Genomic DNA, 23,152 nt, shown 5'->3' with positions numbered 1-23,152 from the left:
AGTCCAAACCAAGCACCTTGTTGAAGCTTCCAGTCTTTATTGTACTTTGAATTTAAATATTTCTCAGTTAAAAACAAATACTGCAGATATTGGCAATAAGATAAATATGAGGACAAGAATTTACACACTTATTTAAAATAGTGTGATTATTTACACCTCCGGTTATTTTTGAGTTTGAATTGCTGTCATGACTTAGGGGGGAGAAAAGATTTGCTGCATGTAACTGAATTTTGTTTTCAACTTAGTATCTAGTTTCACAGATATGATGTAAAGCTTTTCTAGTCATAGGCATTAACGATTATATTTAGGTGGTCGTCTCTTAGCGGCAGGATGGCGGGACCAACCAGCCACGTGGGTGATGGAGGCCTGACAAATCAACATGCTATTTGTGCAACAACGTCCAGAGTTTAAGCCACAGAACAAGATTCATGGGAGTAGATTCAGTATTGCCATCTGAAGAGTTGAAGTAAATGTTCTCTGCTTGCTGGCATAATTTTGTGTCTATGAAACAAAACAAAGGGATTACTTTGTTATACTGACACCAGAGACACTTCATATACATTTCACTTAAAATAGCTGAGTAGTGTCCTAAGATCACTGGCAGGAAAACAACTGGCCAAATACGCAGGTAAGATGCATCTGATGACACACGTTGACATGTTCCTCTTGACTAGGAGCAAGTTCAAGTTTCATGAATAAAGCACCACTTTTATACTAGTTTATTTTGCTTCACTCAGTGTGCTTTGAAGATATCAAATAACATTGCTATTTCAATACAGATCTGCATTAATGTACAAGACTAATAAGGACAAGCTGTTGCAGGTGAGCTAGAGGACCAATCAGGCAGCAGTCAAAATATGCTTAAAAGACACATTAAAATGATCTGAAGTGTATGACAGACCATCACCCTTAATGCTAAGGCCAAACCATACAATTTTGTCATGTATAGATACACCAGAACAGGTAGATAATGTACGCAGAGAATTCAAAGTGCCTCCTTCTTAGTCAGGTTGCAGGATCAAAAGGCCGCGTTTGCATTGTGATTACAAAAAAGGGAAATAAAAATCTGTTAGGGTAAAACTCCTCTTATGATTTTAGGTTCTGAGAGACAGGAGAGCCCATGCTGTGTGTCAAAGAACAAAAAGTGATAACTGATCAAGGGCAAAACAACTTCTGCCAAAACTCATGTCAAGACCCGGGTGTTAAAACCTTCTACTGAGACAGGCCCTCTGTGGTTTAGATTTAGATTAGTCTGCAGCAGCAGGATCCCCATCAGTAGTCCACTCTGACTTAAGTTCAGGGTTCTACGTTCTCGTCTGTGTGCACATCAGACTTTCAGATTTTGTGTTTACCTTCGCACAGCAAGATCATCGGAGATAAGTCTTGGCACAATGTCAGAATCCTGCTAACACCTTTATAGTCGGTACATTTGATCATAAATACCTGGGATTGCTTTGGTTGAAACAAGATGTGCATTTGGCTTTTTTTTTTAATATTTCTGACTGTTGTTGAGGGCAACAGAAATATTTGTTTAACATCTACACATTTCAGGGCACTTCTAACAATCTGTTCATCCAGTGAGAGGATCTATATCCATTTATATTCCTCTTAGTTCCAGACTAGCAAACTAAGTTCAAAAATCAGTAGGCCACCCGCTGCAGGGAAGAAGTCTCTCAGGTCACTGCTCTGACAAGGCTGTTGGCTGCAGGTGACAACATACCAGACAGTAATCAAATAAAAATACGGGAAAGGCGGGGTTAATAATGTTAAGTCTGGGGAGTCCTCTGTCACTAAAGTAGCTTTGTGTGTGTGTCCAAGTGTCTCTATTTGCCATATGCGTTTCAGTGCGTATCGCTTCACGTCAGGACTCCTCAGTTTGTGTCCATATGGTCGTCGGCCGTTTCAGGGGCTCCTCCCAGCGAAGCTGAAGGCTGAGGTTTGGAGGGGGCTTCCTCGTCTCTGCGCTGATAGAACAGCACGTAGGCTGCTTTAGTCTGCAAGGAACAGACAGGGATAGGATTACCCCAGAAACACAGACACCTGACACCAGGGACTGACAGCCAACAAGGCAGCGGCCTTCTTTATTAAATATCATTCATTGCATCCATTAGATAAATCACATCTCTGAGGGTGCCCACTGCAGATTTCAAAGATTCATAAAGGGTCAAAACTCACCACGATCTGGTCCTCTGAGGCAGAAGAGACACTGCTGTCATCGAAGTAATACCACTTTCCATCCATTTTGTTTTTGCCATAAGCTGTGTCTGTTGGCCAGAAGGAGCAGTGTTAAAGACAGTGAGCCCACAGCTCAGAACGTATGAGGCACTTTGCCATGTCAAAACAGCAGAAACCAGTTTCATCACCAACTGAAAAGTGTAAGCTGATAATAATAACAGTGACTTACAGTGTCCTCCTCCCATTCCTCCATAGTGGTTTGATACGGCAATGAGGTCATATATGTAAGGGCCAGCCTTAGGGTCACACACAAACTCTGACATGTTCAGATCCCTGACACAGAACATACAAGGGGGGGAAACTGTATTAGCACCACACTGACCTTCAAATCTTACAGATAGAAGAGATAAACACTGGACCGCTTATGAGTCACACTGAAATGTAGGAGACAACAAATGGGCCCATGTCTAAGCTGCCCTTGGTAAGCATGAGTCAGCGTTTTTAAAGCAGGATGCCAGTAGCGGTTTTTTTTTTTTTTTTTTTTGCTTCCTGGTTTCTAGCGGATCAAGTTTCTCAACAGAGGTGCTGCAGACAGTGAGGGAAGTTAGCTTCTCCATTTCAAAACACAGGAAAATCTATACTGTGGCAACTGAAAAAAGGCTTAATGAGTGACAAGAGTGGTTATGTAACATCAACAGGCAAAGAACACAGGGCTAATTGTTCTCTGGAGTGTGGTATCAGTTCTGTGGGTCACGAGTCCATTTCTTCAAAGTACAATAAATATCTCCTCATAAAAGACGTTTGTCGGTGAGTTTCGGGCCACAGCTCCCTCTGGTGTAACAGTCCCACTGATACTGCTGTGTGTCTTTCTGTTCCTTTCTCAAACTGAATTAAATGTGCTCATCTTGTCACAGGAAGTGCATTTACATTTAGAAATATTCACCGTTTTAACAATACCCGACACATTTGGACAGTTTATTTACTCAGTAGCATTTTTCTGTTTTGCCTTAGTCCTACTGGAAACATCAGCAGACTGACAGTAGAGTTTCTGTATGCTCATGGTGACAAATCCTGCCTCCATACCTGATGGGAAAGTCCACCACAGTGTCCAGCTTGTCCCTCCAACATCGGTTGTAGGAAAAACGCTTTAGGTGAACTACCAAAATGCGAGGCAGTGACCACAAGTCAAACTTTTTTGTGGCCTGTTGGTGTTTCTTACACGTGGGACAATACCTGCACAGAAAGAAATCTGGTTTATAGGACAACGGCGGTAAAAAGTGAGATCTGACGCTGAACTAGGCTGAAGTTAAGAGCCTTTACCATGGGTCGTGTTCTCCAAGTGTCTCCATGGTCGTAAAGAGCTCGATGCATTCTCTCAGAGCCACGGTGGCTTTCTTTTTCTGGGGCTGGAGCATGCTCTCATGCTTGTCATAGGCCTACACACAACATTTATACATATATATATATATATAAGCAATGTTTGCAGATTCTGTCACAGCACTGTCTGACAAAAACATGAACCTACTGACCTCTGCTTCCTGTTCATCATAACACAGTTTCTTTGAATCTGTATCCCAGTCGATTGCCACTGTGGAATGTGCTGCAGAGAGAAGGGGGGGGGGGTGTTGACAAAAGGTAAGTTTGAAAAACACAACCCTGAATGCTAAGTTTAAAAGCTTAACACTCACGGTTAAGTTTAAGGACATTTCCGTCAAATGGCAAGGTGCCGATGTTGGCTGTTCCGTAGGAGTTCACTATGCTGAAAGTGAAGAGCTTGGCTGGCGAGGAGCACAGCTTGGCTGGGTCTCCTTTGGACCCATTCTCCAAATCAGAAGTCTCCTCTTCATCCTCTTCAGACTGGCCATTCTCTGCCTCTGGACTCACCTGGTGGTCCATGGCCTCCTCTTCACCTGAGCAGATGCAGACAACCATGAAATTTTATCACTTATTTTCATGGCTCCATTTTACAAATCAGTATAAGAAATGTCCTGATCGGCAACAGCTCCCTGAGCAACGTCCATTTACACTTCACGACAGATAACATCAGCCACGTACCATCATATAGCCCATTGGTTTCATTGCAGGTCCCTGAGTGATTGCTGCCATTACTGGAGCTGGCACTCCAGGAGGCCCCGTCTGACAAGGGGCTTCCACAGCCACCCAGGCTGGCATTGAGACAAGATGATGTGGAACATTCAGGGGCCTGGCTGCAGCTGGCAGAGGCGGTGGCCCTGCTTTCACTATTAGGGCTCGGGGTGTGTTTTACATAGCGTCTGCAACACAGAGCAAAAGATTAGTTAGTCTGTGAGATATTATCCACTGTGTAAATTATACTTGCCATTTCAATAATTTGTTCATTCTAACTCATATCTAAGCCTGTATGTTTTTACTGCCATGCTTTCAGCACATACTGGCTCTATATGCAGTTTCCTTCCTAACTATCACACAGTAGGTTCTTACCCAATCCGCTCTAGGATCCTGTCATACAGAGCGTCTGCTATGAGGTTGTGTCTGGGCACGGTGATGAGTAAAGGCTGGCCAAACAGCATGGTGCTAGTGGAGCTTCCAGCATGCTTGGAGTGCCGCTCCCTGAAATATACAGGTAGGCTCATCCTCTCGCTGTCCTCCTCCTGTACCTCATACCTGCAAAAAGCACCACATTCACTTTCAAACACTTTCAGACACCCAGCGTTAAAAAGCAACCGACATCACCTGAAGATCATAGTCGTTAACAAGACTTACACAAAGATGTCATCCTTTTCCATGATTTGGTTGAGGCCGTCATCCCGTCTGTAGATTTTATGGAATCTATGATTGTAAACATCTGTCACCACCATCTAGGAAGGAAAGTGATTTGTAAAGTGAGCACAAGATATTTTTTATTTTAACTTGAGACATAAAATGTAAAGGTGGAAGTATACAGAACACTTGACTTCTTTCTTGACTTCATTCTAGTGGTGTGAAAGGATTAAGTTCTAACATTTTCTGGAGAGATTCCACAGAGTTTGGAAACGGCGCTGCACAGGTCTGCCACTGCACCCATTTTGGGAACTACCACTCGATACTGTCGAACAAAGAAAAAAATCTTACATTACAAAATGGGAACTCCAGCATTAGAGGTAGTATAGGTTGATTATTATTCATTTATCTGTAATTGTTCTAGTCTACAACAATAAACCTGGAGCTGAACTCCAACTCACCTGTGTGGGTCTAGAGTGTGGGTCAGATCGCACCAGGAAGACCTCCATGGTACGGTCCTTCTTCATGGGCAGAGGCAGTGTGAGGTAGCAGAATGGGTCAAAGGTTACAGACACCTTGGAGCACTCTGGGCACACCAGTGTGGATTTGAAGAGGCCATGGAAAATATCAACTATAATAGAGTCATTGCGCAAGCGGTGGTTTGTCCAGGCTTCCTTGGCAACAATCTGCAATTACACATGGAAACTTTCAATAGATGCATTTTTAAAAATTCATTAGAAAGGGAGGGGAGTGTGCAGAACAAAAGCTCAGACACTTTGCTATGTTGCTATGTGGTAGTACCGTTACTGCATCATCAGACTGAGCCTCTAAAGTTTCAGTAATTATTATAATTAAAACGTACACAGGTATCACACAATTTATATATATATATGCGCACTACCTCGTCCGGACGACCCTCTGCATCCCTCAGGGCCAGATAAGGCTTCTTCTTGACACGGTTCAGATCTTCATGCAGCCCATCCAGCAGGAAGGCTAAAAGCTCTTGCGAGTCCTGCTGCTGGTAGCCCGAAAACTGGGGGGCAAAGCGTCCAACCTGGGTCTGAAACCAAAGGAGACATTATTAACTTTGTAGTTGTGAAATTAAATTGAATAAGTTTCATTTAGCATCCATTCTCTTAAGATCGGCTTGTTTGACACAACGCACCTTGAAGGTACGTGGGGCCACATAGCTGCTGCGGCTCTGCCACATCTGCTTTACTAGGTCGGCATAGGCCTCTGCGATCTCGCCTCTCATTCCCAGCGGATTCTCTCGGTTAATCTCTGCTTCATATTGATCATTGAGGAAGTACTCTGTGAGTGGAGATGCATTGCTCAGGCACTAAAAATAGAGGAGAAAAAACATTATTTGAAAATAAGACGTTAAAACATAACTTTCTCTGAATTGAAGTTGGAATTGTAGCATTATTTTTTTCCTACCTGGAGGGCAGAGTTCATGAAGCATGTGTTGCCCAGATTACTGAGCCCACACAGGCCAGGCTGTGACTGTGACTCTCTGTAGTTGTAGGAGGAGCCGTATGAACTGTAGCCACCCAGTCTGTTGGCAGAGTAGATCTGTTACTGATAAGCCGCCATGTACGGCGATGAAGCAAACATTTTAGGCGTAGGCTAAAACATGGAAAATGTGCTTCATAGATAAAATACCAGTGACACTAACAAAATGCCCCATTAACACTTAGTGAGATCACTTCTCCTCAAGACAACACTCGTGCTCTCACTTATAAAACAGACAATCAGGCAAATCCTTCCCATAACACATTAAAAAACAAATAAGTATTTTATCTAAGCAAATGATGAGTCTTTAACTTATGCAAATTCAGATAGATTTGTCATTTATTTTACATTTGAGTTTCAGTAGTGGATGTAGACCTGTAGACTTTTCTACTTAGACTGCAGCCATTTCACCAAGTCAGCAATGAATTCAAATGTAATTTCTGCAGTAACATCTTATTTCTAATCAGAATTTAATGCCCTGTGCTTGGACACAGCAGTAGTGTGACAAACCTTATGCTCAGATTTAATGTGAGCACAGGTTTCTGTCATTACTAGATTTTCTATTCAAGGAAGGCATAACATAATCAGTCTGCAGTCTCAGCAATGTGCAGGAGGTTGAATACAGTGTAAGGTATGGATGTAGCCACATGTTCTAAATAAACTATACTATATTAACTATACTCTCTTCTAATTAAACTGCACATTTACACAAAACAGCTCATCGATGCCTCCACAACGCTATTAATCTTTTAGACAATAAAACAGCAATAAAATGCAAGCACCTAAAGCACATTAATGCTTTTCCAATAAGCATTATAATGGATTCATGCTGCCACGCTACAGTAACACTTGTCTTTCATTATGTGTTTGTCACCCATTAAAACTATTTTCATACAGCAACCTAATGTATCTGATATCAGTAAGCTTTGAAATAGGAACTGACGTGCACTATCACTCTGGAAGACACATTGTTAGATTAGCCTTTGGAGATAGCTTGAAACTGAGGAAGTGGTGGCCACAAAGAACATGAAGTTAGGTTACCTACTACTGTAAACTGTAACGGAAAACCAAAGCCTGCCAGTTCTGTTCCACACAAACAGACTATAAACACCCAGGGGAGGTAAAGGGCAGTGCTCTGTGCACGAGGGGAGAAATATACAGTATATCAGAGAAAGGTTCTCCTGCCTGTTGCCGGAAGAGGAGCTGTTGTTGAGTGTGTATCCAGGGCTACAGCTGCTGTCGCCGTTGGTTACTGTTGAGGAGACACTCGCTGATGAGCTCGAGGACAGTTTTGGGGAGGTAGTGAAATTCCTGGATGGAGTTGTACTGGATCTGATGAGCAAAAGTAACAGCCTGTTTCAGAACAACACATCTCTACAAATTAAAGTCACACTTCAGTGTTGTGTAAATTTGGACATACATTTAAAATAACAAACTTTACTGATCCCTGAAGAGAAATTAAATTGCCCTAAACTCTATTCTAGATTACCACTTTTATTTCCCACCCTGAAAAACAAAAACAACACAGCATTTACTTACTTGGCATGGGAGGCTTGTCTGGGCCATGTGCCGTCCTCATTCTTGCGCTCAATCACAAGCACCTGTGGCAAAATGAGCTGAATGAGAGCCAAGCTGGCAACTATCATATCCCAAGGTTGAATTTCATTTCATTTTAATCGATAAGAGAACGTCGCATCATTGATGACACATTAAGTGCCATCTGGGCTCCTGGTTCTGAAGTGTGGGACATTTGAGATATAAGGGGCAGTGGCGGAGGCGGAGATCTCAAGGTTTGCTGGACTTCTAGTATTGGAGATCTTTGCAGTTTCATTGTTTGCTTGATAAATCGCGTGAAACTTTTCAAACTTTGTTTATACTGACCTCTAATTTACAGCCAGGACAGACATGGGATAACATAGTTGCTTTAGTAAATGCAGATTATATCACATCCTTATCTTTTCTGCTCCTGACTACACAATATAAAAGGTTGGCATCACACATCTTTTTTAGATAAACCGATATATGGTACCTTTGTATTATGTGGTAAGCTGTGTTTCTCCTTACCGAATTCAACCAAGCCTCCATATATGTAAAGGGGACACCAAATATTATCACCATTATTTTTACAATACACCACTAAAAACTGCCTTACAGCAGAGCCTTAGCCTGAGCTATCTGACAGTCTCCATGAGAACTGCACATTATAAGCTTCAGATAGATTTTATCACAGGACTAGTGTATTGTGTCACTTTAGAGCTGTAGATGTTCATTTTGCTTTGTACAATGCCTGTAAATTTATTGTGCATGCACAATGAGTCCCATTGTGTTACTGGGCTGTTACTGTTCTTCAAAAGAAGAAAAGGGTGCCTATCATTACCCGAAGGTTATTTGAATAACACAGATCTACAGTACCTGCCCCTGAAAGAGACCAGCATCCTGTACTGTGCTGTCTGGCTTATTCAGCTGCTCGTAGGTGTTGCTCATGTATTTATTCCAGAGCCGGGTCTCCTTCTCTGATGGGATATTGAACAGCGTCCTCATCTCCTTCTCGATGGTATCTGGAAAAACGTGAATTTGCAAAGACTTGCTTATAATTTTTCCTTCATGTTTTTGCATTAAAAACCCATTTAATGACAAACACTGTGTAGATATTTAAATTGTAGAACCAGTTGGATTTCTGGATATTCTCCATGCAAGACTCACCTATGGTGTCAGCTTTACTGAAATGACGTGTGACTATGTTGTCCATGTTGTCATTCTCACACAAGTTGAGCTCCAACAGATAGACCTCCACCTTACAGTGCTTGACAAACATGCCATGTTCAACAACCTAGAGAACAAGAAAACATTTAGGAGCATGTACTATATGTGAAGGGTTGAAATGAAAAACGTTTTCAACAGCATCACCTTCCTGACGATGGGTTTCTGGCCCTCCAAACAGCTGTACCAGCTGACAAGCTTATTCCATGCCTCAGTGGGCACAAGAACATAGTCCAGCTCATCTATAAGGTGATCTTTCAGGACCTGGGTCTCCTGGTCTTTAAGGAAAACAAACACAAAGTGGTGACTACAGGCTGAAAAAACAGCTATTTAAATCTCTATGCAGAATTTGTGCTGTTCTCAAAAGCAACCAAAATTAACATCCAACAGATGTTTCTTTAAAAATGACAATTTTACCTGAGAAAAGCCCAGAGTTATCAATTGGTCCTGGATAGAGGCTACGTTCCCCAACATTGTACATGTCCCAGCTGTCAAATCCAACATACTTCTTCCACTGTTTAAACCACCGGCTGTCTATTAGATACCTGAAAAAACAGTTGGTAACAGTGGATGAGAAATATGTCACACTCTGAAAGAAGCTTCACCGTTCCTCCTGAAACCTTAACATTTATATTTAATAAACAATTTATTTGTGTCCTGAATCATTACTGGATATCATGTAAGGATAGTAAAGGGTCCAAAGACAAAAAATCATTTCATGGGCTTTGAAGAGACACAGGACATTTGACAACCCAGAACATTATGCCACACCAAACTGCCTTGGCATTTTCAGATATAGTAACAGCAAGCTTGTTCGACTTAATCTCATCCCAAGCGAGGATCTCCTTTAGTTAATAGGCTTGTTAGTAATTATTCACATAGTAAGATGTAGGGTCATAGAACGATGCTTTCTGTAACTGCTATTAGCATTTAGACAACAACATCAAACAGGAGGTGTCTCTCAGTTAAAGTTTATGATCTTTGCCCTTTAACCTGAGGTTGATTTCCATTAGTCTGCGTGTGGCACATAAGGAGACGGTGGTTCATTTTTAACTATTGTATCATGACAGACTCTAAGCAGCACCTGACTGATTTCAACAACTATTTGAACATGTCAGCTGACAGACATAGCTAATTACTGTGGCCCGTTCTTCCCTTCATGTCAACTGAAACCCACATAGGACAGATCTATGCTGCAGTATCTATTTGTCCATGTGTTGTTGTTTTTTTTAACATATGTAAATATTGTTGGATTTTATTCCAGGCCTGGATGGTCTTTATCGTCAGAAATAACGTTACATTAAACAGGTTTCCAGCGCATTAAGTCAAACCAGCATGTCTCTACGCGCTGGCAGTGACATTGCTAACATCCCTGTCATCGAGCCCATTTCCTGATCACTACTCATCCGGCAAAGAGCCGGTTTGACTGGCAGGAGGAACATCTGAGTCTGAATCCAGGGCCTGTTCCAAAGACCGATTAGCCTCCTCACTAGCCAACGCTAGCTAACTTCTCACTAAACAGGTTTAAGTATCGTTTCTGTACTAAGCTAACGAGCCACTGAGCTAAACGTGTTGATGACGACCAGCGTTTCCAGCCGATACTACGGGCACCAACACGTAACAGAAAAGCCCTAGGTTAGCGTCGGGCTGGTTAGCAGTTAGCCTGCTAAGTTGTTAAACATACGAGTGATGTTAGCACAGCAGCTTTCGATTTCAGGCTCGGAACCATTGGTGTGTTATCATGTTTTAGCGTGTTAGCATTTCCTGTTTCCCTCTAGCTAACTTTAGCAAGCTAGTGCTAAGTTAGCCGCAACACCCGGGGAACGTTGGTCGTTTCCGCCTCTTACCATTCGTCGCCTTTTCTTAAAAGTGTTTTCAGAAGTGAGCCGATTGTCTGTTTTTGACTTTCAGTTGAAGGGGTTGGCATCTGTGCGGCTACCGGCTCCGAGTCAGAGTCTGCCGCACCACCCGACTCGGGTCCGCCTCCCTCGGCCATCATGCAGTGAGTGTGCCGGTACCGTGAACGCGCAGAGGGAAGAGGCGCGCTGCTCACGGAAACGTTCTTCCTCTACGGTCTTAGCTCAGTCTGCGAGACCTGCTGCTGCACCGGGACCAGTCTGTCTCAAAGCCAGATGCTAAATGTCGAAGGGTCCTTGAGCAGCAGGGTACCAACAGAACTTCTTTACAGAACCACCCATGCATTGCTATGAAATCAAGGCATCAGCAAACCTCGGCACTTAATGCAAAGTGATAATCTGAATCCTCACTGAATTATTAGTGAAATTAACTGTCATGACTTTTTTTCTCAAGTGTTGGGGTGCATTGCAACAAATACAACCGAATATTTAGTCAAAACAGGTTTATACTGTACAAAACACAAGGGAGATACATTACAAAATAAAACTTCTACATACTTTAAAAACACAACATTTCAATCACACAACAAAATATTTGCTGCCAAAAACGAATCAGCTCTGGTTCTACTTTAAATTTCAGGGAGCTGACGCAGAACAGATCTATGATCTAACACAGGAGTGACTAAAGATTGTTAAAGCATCATTAAATAAATAGCATTTAGACCATTAAAACTGTATTACATCCTGTTGTTTAAACATAGTTGTACATACGAAAGTGGAAACAGCTAGTCTAGCTGCACGTTAGAAAAAAAAGAAGCACTAGGTAGATCACTTTCTATTACCTAAATGCATTATGATGTCATAAAGTTGCATGCTAATAATAATCTATATCACTAAGCAAAAAGCCATTTAATTTCTCCCAAACATATTGTTGTCCTAAAGATAAAATAACAAAGCAACTCTAATATGCACGAGACAACAGCAGAACCAGTGTATTTTAAGCTGATTCAAACATTTTATGGAGAGGAATGGAAAGGTAATACATGTGAAGAGACAATGAACACAGAGAAGTGAATGTAAACAGATGGGGATTTGTCCATCTCTGAACAAAGCCCTGAAATGATCAAAATTCAGACAGAAAGCTTCAGGTAGAAGTGGCCAGGCCATCAGAATATACCGCTTGGCAGTTCCTTGCTAAACATGCCATCAAAGTCCAGCTCCCTACTCATCAGATCCTCCTCCACACTCTCCAGCGCCCACTGATGGTCAGTCAGTTCCAGTGCCTCCCATTCAGCCTGAAATCAAGACAAAACATCTCATGAGCAACTGAGCACATCCTCATCAACTAGATATGCAGACACTACAGCACATACCTTGAAAGCTTTATTAGTATCCGCAGGCATAGCCATTGCAGCGCCACTCATCTGCTCCTGCATGATCCTTGACTGATCTGCACCTAACGATTACAATACAGCAAAAATAAGAATGGGAATTGTTACCTGAATATAAAGCTGTTGCACCATGAAAGTGAGATTAGAATTTACCAAAAGGCTTTATTTAGACTGTAATAGCCTGTCATTTGTTCATCAGTATTTGTTTTCTTTATAGAAAACAATATTATTAAAACTCAATCAAATCCCTACTTGTAGCATGGACATTGTTGAATGTTTGCTTTGGTGTCATTCTGCCTGCTAGTGATTTCAAACTCTGTGAGCAGTTTTAAAATGTTGCTTGTCAAACTGTATGACTGAATTAGCAAAACACACTAAATTACCATTATCCTGGCCAAGTATTAATGAGTACATGCTTCGTAGTCCAAACACGTTCAGGAAATACCATGACGCTGAGCTCACCCTAGAAAAAAATACACACACACAAATAATCAAAACAAATAAGGTTCACACACTAAACATTTCACAGTTAATACATAAGGGTTATTACAATATAATTCGACAGATCTTGTTTTATTAGTTTACCAGGAAGCATCCAGTGAGAGCAGCTCTATTCCTTGTTGCAGCATGGGCTTGAAGCGCAAAGTGAGAGGGAAGGGAACCTTAGCTGTGTGAAAGAGAGAAGAAAGGAGCTCAGTGTGCAATTTCCACAATATCTTACCTGGCAGCAACACATATACTAGATTGTGCATGCCACATTCTGCAGAATAACCTGAAATCTCTGTGAGTGAGATTATTACTTGTTACAAATCCTGAAAAGGTCCAGTTGATCCAGCCTCCAATGAGGATCATCGGAAGCACGTTGGTGACATTGCCTTTCATCATGTCTGTCAGCATGCTGGGATCTACAAAGACATGCATTAAACAACATATTCACTCAGTATGTCTTGCACAATTGTTTTATTACACTTAATAGAGTTTGCTGCTCTATAAAATCTGTAACATTAACTGCATTTTTATTAGTAAATATAGACATAAAGCACAAAACACAGAGTAGCTGTTTTTTGTTTCAATCCATACAGGTTGGTTTAATTCTGGACATAATTGTCATGATTAAGGAATGAAGGGAAAAAAGAATGCTAGCAATGAAGGAAAGATTACTACTCAGGAAACAGTGCCCTGAAATTCTGTTTCTCTATTTTACCACATATACTACATTATGTTTATTGTTCTTAATTGTTTAAAATGATAGATATATTAATCTAAAATTAGCCCATTAACTAGAGATTACATCAGTAGAAGTACATTTTGGGATTGCAGATAGTACCTGTCATTGGAGAGGGTGGAACAACCTTTCTTTTGGTCTTCTTGAAAAATCCATCTTCTTGATTATTGAAGTAGAACTTCCTCATCAGAAAGGACTAAAAGAAAGAGAGCTCTTTACTTACACTATTCTACACACACACACACACACACACACACACACATATATATATATATACTTTATATATAATGTCAGACTAACATACACATGACCTACCTGCTTGGGAATGTATTTTCCATTTTCTCTGAGAATTCTGCTTCGAATAAGAACCTGGCTGGAGTGGGAGATGGAAAAACACAAACTTATTTAAATGAATTATTTATTTCAATTTATCAAATATGATCCACCTCACAATTACAGATTAGGTACCTGTCAGAAACCTGTTCTAACGTCAACTTCTTGTCACTCTGAAGAAGAATAGACACATAATGCCGTATCACCCCAACAAGAAAGGTGATGAAGACGATGGGCAACACCACCCAGAGTCTAATATTGGAGTCCAGCAGAAGTTCCGGCTCAGCCATTAGGTCTGCTGGTGTAGCTGCAGGATCAAAATGAAAATATCTTCAGCAGATATAAGACAAAAGTTAACACGACTTTTGTTGCTGAGATAACTGTTATCGGTCTAATTAATGTGACACTGTGCAATAAGTCAAGCTACAGCATTTAGCTAGCTGGCTAACGGCATTAAGGAGCCTCACTGTAGCTGTAGCGACACGTATTAAGCTAAAAATAAAAACTAACGTTAAACACCCTCATCTAAACTCCACTTCACGGCGTGAACACGTTTTTAATAAACCAGTAGCGTTAGTACTGATGGGCAGCGCTAGCGCCCATCAAGGCTAATGGTCGCTAATGCTAACGTTAGCCAGCGGGCTACCTGCTTCCTGACAGCCGGGTCACGGTCGATGGGAGCTGGCGAGTCGTCGTAGTGTGGTGACCGCCGCTGGTAGCGCTTTTCCCAGCAGAGAGATACGCAAACCATGCGCGGTGTGAGGTAAGTTAGATCAGTTTAATAACCTTAAACAGAAACTCTAGAGATGAACGTTAAATTCTGCTTCTGCGGCTCATGCGCATCCGTCCCCCGGACTGCAGCGCCACCTCGCGGTGATGGAGGAAGCGATGCGGCGACGCCCCGAGAGCCGCAGCTCGGGGTCCGTGGCATTTGCGGCAGGACGAACACCACAGATCCCAGGTTTTGTACTATTTCTCCAAATCAAAGCCAGAATAAACTGAGACTTACGAAAAACCAGGGTCAAATACCTTCAATGTTTAATGTTACTTGTGCAATCGGACTGATTTTGACCTCGATATTACAGAGTTATACAGCATTGGTTAAAACAAGGTATGTTATGGTTAAAGAAATGTAGATCATTTTTTTTAAAAAAAACTACTAATTAATTTCACCTTGTTGAACAAACGATGTAAAGTTATTTTGCCATCATGTGTAAACCATCCTGACCAGTGGGTGGCGGTAGTGCGCCATCGAGCTGCTGTCAGACCGGAAGAACGAAAAGCTTCTAGAAAGCTTCAGGTATCGGGTCCTTTGCAGAAGTGACGACGTTAAAACGGTTTGTAGCACGAAAATTCACGGGGTCGTATATTTTTGTTTTGGCTGATGCAAGATAAGTCGTCTAGGGTTAAGCTGATTAGCAAATGTGTCCGGTAACGTGATAATTTTAACGTACAAGTAGAGTTGGTTGCATAATACCAGTAGTAGTCTGCTTGCTACTGAGTTAGCAAAGGGCTAAATTACGTTTATTTATTTTTAATCTTTATTGAAAAACAATTTTAAGCAAGCTAAAGCTAAGCTATTAGCTAAAGGTACCAATCATTCGTGTTCTGTCATTTGTTTCGGGTCAGGCTAGTGATACTTAGCCATGACCTGTGTTAATATTAGCATTGACGTTAGCATAAAAAATAGCTTTTGGTAATTTAGTGTAGAAAATCTTTTCTTTGTTTTCTGGGAAAATGACATCAATAAATCACAAATCTGCTTTGTAAAAAGTGTAGCTACATGAAATGACAACAATGCATTGTCAGGTTTCAGCCTGTCTATCTGCCAGTATGAGGTTTGCACAGACTGGAGACAATTTCCTGCTTTACAGATACTTTATATATATATATTATAATAATAATTATAATAATATTAAATGCAAAGAAATTATATTTTCTTCTTCTGCAGGTTCCCTGACGAAATCTCCACACCAAACCATGGGTACAGATAAAAGGTAAAATAAACATAATAAATGAATTGGCACCTATTCATTGTATACATATATTTATCTCATTATCACACTTATGTGTTTTTTTTTTTTCAGACTCAGTCGTGGTGAGCGTAGTGGAAGATATGGTTCGGATGGGAAAAGAGACGATCTAGACTGGAACGAAAGAAGAAGTAGAGATTTGGAGAGAGATTGTGATCGACGGTGGGGTGATGATAGACCGAGAGAGCACTTTGATGAGCGCAGAGACAGCCCAGAGGTAAAGGAGTAGGAATTCTTCTGTAAACTCATGCTGCTTTAACACCTGTTACAGAAGAATATGAAACATTATGGTTATAACCTCAATAATAATTTTTAACAAACATTTTTTCAGAGGGGCCGAAAGCGACGCAACAGTGACAGATCTGATGATGAATATGATGGGGATTATCCAGACCAGGACTACAAAACAGAGCAGCAGGAGGAGGAGAGCAAGACTATTATGCTAAGAGGTCTCTCTCTTCATGTCACAGAGGATGATGTAAGCTCATGGTTCTTATTTGTTGTTGCATAGGCAGAGCTGCCTTATTCCTCTGCTGATCTGTTTAATTTGCTCATTTCCTTTGCAAAAATATTAATAATGTTAAGTGTTATTTATTTATTTGTAATCTGACAGACTTGGTAAGGAAATGGCAGCTGCAATTTTATGGACAGAGCTTAAATTAAAATAAAAAGATGAGCAATTAGAAAGAACAGCAGTTTTATTGAACAGTTTTATTAGGCTGAATTTGACCTGGTGTCTCTATGTTGTAGATTCGCTCAGCACTTGAGCAGCTGCAGGGCCCCCAGCCTGTGGACATCCGCTTGATGAAGAAAAGGACAGGTGAGTGTTGGTATTCAGAGGAGTGTCTCACATTGACCTCCCTGCTCTGTCATACAACCAACTTTCCCTTTTATGACGCTAACTAAAAATAAAAAAAACAATCCTCATGCTGTATTAGAGGAGCCTTTGTGTCCCGTAGATTGTCCAGTTTGATCATATCATCAGGTAATGAGGTAACTGTATGTGCTGCCATTTTTGTGACATTACATGCTATGGTAACTACACTTCAATCCCCTTGACTTTGTAAGAACCCTCTCCAACTCCGTTTTTACTTTGAATTGGACTGTACAAGCCCATTGTGAGTTTGAATATTGCACCAAAGCATTCTAACTAACACGCCTCCCGTCTATATTTGAATGCTGTCTCTAGGTATAAGCCGAGGTTTCGCCTTCGTGGAGTTTTATCACTTGCAAGATTCTACTCGATGGATGGAGACCAATCAGGTTGCCTCAACAATCACCAAGTCCAATATTATTCTTGGAGATTAGAGCGCCACTTAACCAATATAATAATAATGATGCCAATTATAGAGCTGATATCTCTTTGTATTTAGTTAGAGGGCTGCAACACAGCTTGATCACTTGGTTGATTAATTTTCCTAAGTATACAGCAGGTTTTGCATCCAAATTAAGTCTTTCACCTGACTAGTTTAGTATATGGTGTGAGTTCAGTGTTGAATTGCTGTATAAAAGGCTTTGCTTTTGGAAATGCCATGACAGCTTCTATGCAGAATGCCTTTAGGACCTTCCAGCTCAATAAGTCTTTCGCCTCTTCTTATCAAGGGTAGACTTTCTGATAGCAAAGTGGCTTAACTGGCCTTGTTTAGTCCTGATTGCCCTGTGATTCCATAGCACATTCTGCTCCAGCTCATTCACTTGGATATTTTCTCATCTCCATTTAAAATCCGAAGACTGGAGTGAGACAGACATGAGCTGGCAGCACTCCGGTCCCAAACACCTTAGAACCACATTTTGAGAACTGAACTGAAGCTCTCTTTCTGAACTGTTCTTTCTACTTCTGTTCCCTGTTACTCCCTGACATACTCTACCTAAGCAGCGAGTGTAAGCCTAGTCCCTCTTTCCCGTTCCAGCTACCCTCACTCATCGGGTGGGGTAGCAGCAGGACCTCACCTGCCTCTTTGGCTAAAACATGTTGAAATTTGAAATAACTGGTGGCTTTTGACTTCACAGAACAAGCTGGTTATCCATGGGAAAAGCATTGCAGTGCACTACAGCAACAGGAGACAGAAGTTTGAAAACTGGCTTTGCAATGCTGTGAGTATTATTTGAAAACTTCCCAATCTAGTTCTTTTTTTATTTAGACATTTTTAGACGCTCATTGGTTTTTCTGGGGTTTTTTTTTGTTTTGTTTTTTTTTTTTTTTTTTTACAGTGTGGGCTGTACAATTTTCGGAAGAGGCTAAAGTGTTTCAGGTGTGGAGCTGCAAAAGTTGGTGAGTTGTTACTCCAGGAAACCAGAAGTATATATTTTTCTTTTTCTTGTTATTGTCTTTTATCACCTGTAGCTCTGTGCTGCACTATTTCCGTGGCATGTACCAACTGTTGGTAACTGATGTGTCACTCTTCATTGCTGAGTATAGACGGAGATTCTCCTGGAGTAAATGGTTTAAATGTGGAGTCTCAACAGCCAGGAGATTACAATGGAGACAGTGAGTGTGCTTTTATTTTCCCCGTATTGAAATATTTTATTTTTCCAGTGCACACATTCTACAATTACTCCTTACTGCTTTTTTTTTGTGTCATTAGCAATAATTTTAAGGAACATTGCCCCTCTTTCAACTGTTGATGGGATTTTGAAGATATTGGCACCATATGCCAACTTGTCTTCAGGAAACATCCGTCTCATCAAAGACAAACAAACTGGACAGAATAGAGGCTTTGCCTTTGTTCAACTCTCATCTCCCTTGGTATGTTGTTATTGTAGTAAACACACACCGTATTTTCCAGACTATAAGTTGCTTTTTGCAAAAACAGCCTTGTTGAACCGAATAAAAATATGTACAAGTCACATTTCTATTTATACTAGTACCATCTAACGCTTGTGACTACTCAACAAAATGACTGTAAATATACACACAAGTCACTTTGCTATGTAAGTCACAGTACAGGCCAGAGGAGTAAAAAAAGTGTGACTTATAGTCATTTTGTGGGCTGCACAGCCATCTGACAGACTTGCATTTTTACTTCCTGTATAGGAGGCTTCTCAGCTGCTCACCATTCTCCAGAGCCTGCAGCCACCCTTAAAGCTGGATGGAAAAACAATCGGTGTGGATTATGCCAAGAGTGCTAGGAAGTAAGTCATCACATGCAAAAACTGTTGAGTTTTGTTGAGTTCATCTTTAGCTTTCTGTGAACAAAATGTACACACTTTTCAAATTTAAAAACAGTGGATTGCCTGTTCACTTCAAACAACGGATTCATTTTCACCATCTACTGCTGCAAATTCTAGGTTAAACTAATCACTATGTGGGTTTTCCAGAGACTCAGTGCAGCCTGATGGGATCAGAGCCAGTGCACTCTCTGTTGCCAGCACAGCTATTGCTGCTGCTCAGTGGTCATCCAGCCAGGTATCAGGTCTTTATTTGTTCCTTTGTGTCCAAATCAATTTAACTTTGCTGCCTTTAAAATAGTATGAAATATGCCCACAAATAAGAAGTGACATTAACACAAGGCAAAATAAATTACAGTGGCCTGAGCTTATGAAAGTTCAAATGCATACAAATGTGTGAATAACACCTAACAATTCGGTGAATGATAATCCAATACTTGCAAAATGTTCAGCTGCGAATCCAACGTGGTGAGTTCTTCATTGGGGTGATGATGTTGGCCTTATATGTGCTTTATCCTTTTAGTTACAAGCTTCAGGGGCCACTCCTGACTACATCGCCCTTCCAGAGGGCTATGCACAGCAAACACAGGTCAGCTCATGATCCACTATATTGTCTTTTTATAATGTCTTTGACGAGCGGGAGCATTGGTTGTTGTGACATTGTTTTCTCTGATGTTGGGACAGAATTATCAAGTATGGCAGCAGCAGCCTGACGGATTGGCTCCTGTCATTGGAGATGGATTGCTCGGAGGTAATGAGAGGCATCAATCACTTATAGATATTTTGTGTCTTTTATGGATTTTTATATTATAACCTATATCATTACTGTCTACAGCTGCTCCGGGAATTCAAACTTTGGTACCTACAGCCTCTGGTGTGGTCATATCTCAGACAGCTCAAGTTTACCAACCTGTGATTATCAGCCAGCCAGCCATACAGGTAGACGTTAAAGCAGCAAGCCATCTGTTTGCAGCTGACAGAACTAGTAATGTTTTATTTACCACTTCAGGATTGTGCAGAAATATAGAAGGTAGTCATATATATATATATATATATATATTTTTTTTTTTTCTCTTGTCTCTCAGTCCCAACAACCAGCCAGGCCTCTTGATATAGTACAACAGGCTGTTTGCACCACATCACTTGCAACACCAGCAGTTTCTGCAGCAACTACAGTTTGTGCTACCCCAACTGCTAACACAACAGGTGAGAGTAGTTAGCTGCAGGTAGTGTTATATATGTTTTAGATATGTATGATTGGGTGCATGTGTTGTTTAATTTCTCTCTCTCTGTGTTTGTAGCTGTCCCTGACACCTCCACATACCAGTATGATGAGTCTTCAGGTTACTATTACGATCCTAAGACTGGTCTGTACTATGATCCCAGCAGCCAAGTATGTACCCTGTGGTCTTACTGTATGTGCACACACTTCAACCAAAACTCTTCGTTCATGAAGTTTTTCCTTATGCTTGTTATCTATAGTACTACTATAACTCGGAGACCCAGCAGTACCTTTACTGGGACGATGAGAAGCAGACGTATGTCCCTGCACCAACAGACACGAGCACAGAACAAACAGATAACACCACAGCAAGTTCATCAGCTCCAGTCAGCACAACCAGCAAAGAGCCCAAAGAGAAGAAAGAAAAGCCCAAAAGCAAGTCTGCACAGCAGGTATAAGTTTACAAAAAAAAAAAAAAAAGAAACTCTGTTTTTGTTAATGGTTCTTGTTTTGTCTTATAATAAAAATAATAATATTCCCTTTTAACTACATTTCAGATTGCTAAGGACATGGAGCGCTGGGCCAAAAGCTTAAACAAGCAAAAAGAAAGTTTTAAGAGCAGTATCCAAGGCTCAGGACCGTCCAGGGAGGAAGACAGGAAAGAATCGGCGGCAGCTGATGCTGGTTTCTCCCTCTTTGAGAAGAAGGTAGGATTGGTGTAACAGAGTATGAGAGACTGCTGTTGTGAGAAAACAAACTTTCTATTCATGTATAAATTATATTTGAAAGGTTTTAGGTAGGTATAGTTGGTTAGCTCTGTAACAGTGAACAACAAAGAGAGACTGGGCGTTTTGTCTTGTATAATGGTATGAAAATGCAGCTCCTATGTGTTATTTGTTTATAAGATTTGTTGCTTCCTTTCAGCAAATGGGAGGCTTTGAGATGCCATCCCTCCTGACTGAACAATTCAAGATCACAGAGCTGGAGAGTTCAGCTAAGGTTTGTTTGTATCTTTGCTTGTGTTCCCATCTGCACGATTGCACAAACATCCCGCAACACTCCACCTTTATCCGCTTTCATATTACAGAATGGTCTGGTTGCTGCGTACAACGGGGACAGTGACCCAGAGGAAGGCGGCTTAAACAGAGCAGCGGACGAGGAAGGAAAAATAACAGACTGGAAGAAGATGGTTTGCCTGCTGTGTCGACGGCAGTTCCCCACCAAAGAGTCTCTGCTGCGTCATCAGCAGCTCTCTGACCTCCACAAGGTGAGAAGGGGGAAACAGCAGGCGTTTAATCTGCAAGTAGCTATAAATATTCCAGGCGCTGCCATCTGTTCTATGTATTATTCTTCAGTACAAAATGGAAAGGACGTTATAGATCTTAAACTGTCTGTTTTTGTGCGATTTGGTTATTAAAGTTGTTTTCGAATATTTCAGCAAAATTTGGAGATTCAGAGGAGATCAAGACTTTCAGAAGCTGAGCTGGAGGAGCTGGAGAGGAGGGAGACTGAGGTATTTGGCTGACGAATGTATACCTGGTCTTTCTCTATGCAGAATAAGCACACAGCCAGTAAAGTGTCTTGTGCATTTTAACAGATGAAATACAGAGACAGAGCTGCAGAGAGGAGGGAGAAGTACGGACTTCCTGAACCTCCTGCACCTAAGAAAAAAATGTATCAGCCACCAGCCCCAACAGTGTAAGTGCAGTAGTTTGATCTGATGCTGCAAACCATCGTTTTTCTTGGAAGAAAGTTGAACCAACAGTTTTTACATTGTCATCTCCTTTGACCTACCTCCAACAGAAGCTATGAGCAGCCCACCAAAGATGGCATAACAAGTGATAATATTGGGAACAAAATGTTGCAAGCTATGGGCTGGCAAGAGGGCAAAGGTCTGGGGCGCCACCAGCAAGGCATCACTGCTCCCATCTCGGTGAGGAGGCGATGTAACAATGACCAAAAAAAATACACAGCACTTTCACTTTTTCCCCTTTTCAAAATAAGACTCCCATCACCTTAGCAGCTCCTAACAGATGGACCATGCATGTCAACATGTACCTTTTCACTCAGAGTAATTAGCACTGTTACCTGAGGGGCACCTATGTCCAGTCTGTCTCTTCTGATAACTGTCTTTGTCTCCTCCCCATAGGCTTCATTACGGACCAAGGGCACAGGCTTGGGTATTAAAGGCAGCTCATACGAACTCTCACCATCTGACACCTACAAAGATGCTGTTCGCAAAGCCATGTTTGCACGTTTCACTGAGATAGAGTGAACTGGAGAAACTAGTATCACACTGAAGTGTGAAATCTTCTTACTGTGACAGGAAACAGTAGATTTCTTTCCCCCCCTGTACAGATGTAAGCTGCAGTTGTCTATGTATATAAAAATACATGGACATTATATAAAATACTGTTTTTGTTTTAACTAGATAGATATTTTCTCATGGAAATATGTTTTCAGTTGGATCAATATGTATATTATGTAAATGACATGGTGAGGTTTTCTGTTTTTGAAAATCCAGTGTGATTGTGATGTGATTAAACCTAATGTTTGTGTTCACACATATTTGACTGCAAAGTGTTTTTAAATAGAAAATGTATAGAAAGGGAACAACTTATAAAACATATAATCTAGACTCTTCTCTGTCCTATGCCCCAGGCTTCGTTTAGCTTGTCACAGGATATCAGCTCATACAGGTGGACTGTTGGAAAGTAGTGAGATCATCTTCAACAGTC

At 41.1% G+C, this 23,152-nt stretch overlaps 3 protein-coding genes across 4 annotated transcripts; 1 reads left to right on the top strand and 2 right to left on the bottom strand.

Annotated features, from left to right (window-relative positions):
* Window positions 1-20: 20 nt before the first annotated feature.
* usp4 (ubiquitin specific peptidase 4 (proto-oncogene)) lies at window positions 21-11,209 on the bottom strand. 2 transcript variants are annotated; one of them, XM_026306184.2, is made up of 22 exons: window positions 11,034-11,209; window positions 9,604-9,731; window positions 9,334-9,464; window positions 9,130-9,256; window positions 8,839-8,984; window positions 7,966-8,027; window positions 7,612-7,758; window positions 6,352-6,469; window positions 6,080-6,253; window positions 5,816-5,974; window positions 5,376-5,600; window positions 5,156-5,239; window positions 4,918-5,012; window positions 4,636-4,818; window positions 4,231-4,448; window positions 3,864-4,085; window positions 3,705-3,775; window positions 3,496-3,611; window positions 3,259-3,408; window positions 2,405-2,508; window positions 2,176-2,264; window positions 21-1,994 (listed from the first exon to the last, which is right to left on the bottom strand). In XM_026306184.2, the coding sequence occupies exons 1-22, from the start codon at window positions 11,183-11,185 to the stop codon at window positions 1,872-1,874; spliced, it is 3,024 nt and encodes a 1,007-aa protein (XP_026161969.1). In that variant the 5' UTR covers window positions 11,186-11,209; the 3' UTR covers window positions 21-1,871. The 2 variants fall into 2 exon arrangements, with proteins under 2 accessions (XP_026161969.1, XP_026161970.1); XM_026306185.2 differs by lacking the exons at window positions 21-1,994; window positions 2,176-2,264; window positions 2,405-2,508; ... (4 more) ...; window positions 4,231-4,448; window positions 4,636-4,818 and having other exon boundaries at window positions 4,936-5,012; window positions 5,109-5,239; window positions 11,034-11,205.
* Window positions 11,210-11,530: 321 nt separating this feature from the next.
* Window positions 11,531-14,865, bottom strand: emc3 (ER membrane protein complex subunit 3). The gene is made up of 9 exons (XM_026306186.2): window positions 14,638-14,865; window positions 14,127-14,298; window positions 13,974-14,031; window positions 13,761-13,854; window positions 13,234-13,338; window positions 13,019-13,100; window positions 12,817-12,896; window positions 12,416-12,498; window positions 11,531-12,337 (listed from the first exon to the last, which is right to left on the bottom strand). The coding sequence occupies exons 2-9, from the start codon at window positions 14,279-14,281 to the stop codon at window positions 12,209-12,211; spliced, it is 786 nt and encodes a 261-aa protein (XP_026161971.1). The 5' UTR covers window positions 14,282-14,298; window positions 14,638-14,865; the 3' UTR covers window positions 11,531-12,208.
* A 380-nt stretch (window positions 14,866-15,245) lies between these two features.
* On the top strand, window positions 15,246-22,980 carry LOC113130734 (RNA-binding protein 5-like). The gene is made up of 25 exons (XM_026307565.1): window positions 15,246-15,328; window positions 15,943-15,988; window positions 16,079-16,241; window positions 16,356-16,502; window positions 16,775-16,844; window positions 17,214-17,287; window positions 18,035-18,118; window positions 18,236-18,296; window positions 18,444-18,512; window positions 18,610-18,770; window positions 19,059-19,156; window positions 19,343-19,430; window positions 19,716-19,781; window positions 19,877-19,943; window positions 20,028-20,131; window positions 20,278-20,398; window positions 20,494-20,585; window positions 20,675-20,866; window positions 20,972-21,121; window positions 21,339-21,413; window positions 21,502-21,681; window positions 21,853-21,927; window positions 22,012-22,112; window positions 22,218-22,347; window positions 22,564-22,980. Exons 2-25 carry the CDS (start codon window positions 15,972-15,974, stop codon window positions 22,687-22,689), a joined length of 2,511 nt encoding a protein of 836 aa, XP_026163350.1. The 5' UTR covers window positions 15,246-15,328; window positions 15,943-15,971; the 3' UTR covers window positions 22,690-22,980.
* The last annotated feature ends 172 nt before the right edge of the window (window positions 22,981-23,152 follow it).

This window comes from Mastacembelus armatus, chromosome 5 (assembly GCF_900324485.2).
Source record: "Mastacembelus armatus chromosome 5, fMasArm1.2, whole genome shotgun sequence".
Taxonomy (NCBI): Eukaryota; Metazoa; Chordata; class Actinopteri; order Synbranchiformes; family Mastacembelidae; genus Mastacembelus; species Mastacembelus armatus.
This window is presented reverse-complemented; position numbering and strand designations above follow the sequence as displayed.

What these genes read in the sequence shown, in the direction of transcription:
- usp4 (XM_026306184.2), bottom strand. Translation starts at nt 11,185, where the DNA reads ATGATGGCCGAGGGAGGCGGACCCGAGTCGGGTGGTGCGGCAGACTCT. An exon ending in TCATGAACTCTGCCCTCCAG is followed by an intron (nt 6,254 to 6,351) that starts GTAGGAAAAAAA and finishes CTCTATTTTTAG; the next exon opens with TGCCTGAGCAATGCATCTCC. An exon ending in AAATGTCCTTAAACTTAACC is followed by an intron (nt 3,776 to 3,863) that starts GTGAGTGTTAAG and finishes TTCTCTCTGCAG; the next exon opens with CACATTCCACAGTGGCAATC.
- LOC113130734 (XM_026307565.1), top strand. An exon ending in TATGCCAAGAGTGCTAGGAA is followed by an intron (nt 19,157 to 19,342) that starts GTAAGTCATCAC and finishes TGGGTTTTCCAG; the next exon opens with AGACTCAGTGCAGCCTGATG. An exon ending in CTCAGTGGTCATCCAGCCAG is followed by an intron (nt 19,431 to 19,715) that starts GTATCAGGTCTT and finishes TTATCCTTTTAG; the next exon opens with TTACAAGCTTCAGGGGCCAC.
- emc3 (XM_026306186.2), bottom strand. Translation starts at nt 14,281, where the DNA reads ATGGCTGAGCCGGAACTTCTGCTGGACTCCAATATTAGACTCTGGGTG. An exon ending in CTCTCACTGGATGCTTCCTG is followed by an intron (nt 12,897 to 13,018) that starts GTAAACTAATAA and finishes ATTTTTTTCTAG; the next exon opens with GGTGAGCTCAGCGTCATGGT. An exon ending in AATACTTGGCCAGGATAATG is followed by an intron (nt 12,499 to 12,816) that starts GTAATTTAGTGT and finishes TGTAATCGTTAG; the next exon opens with GTGCAGATCAGTCAAGGATC.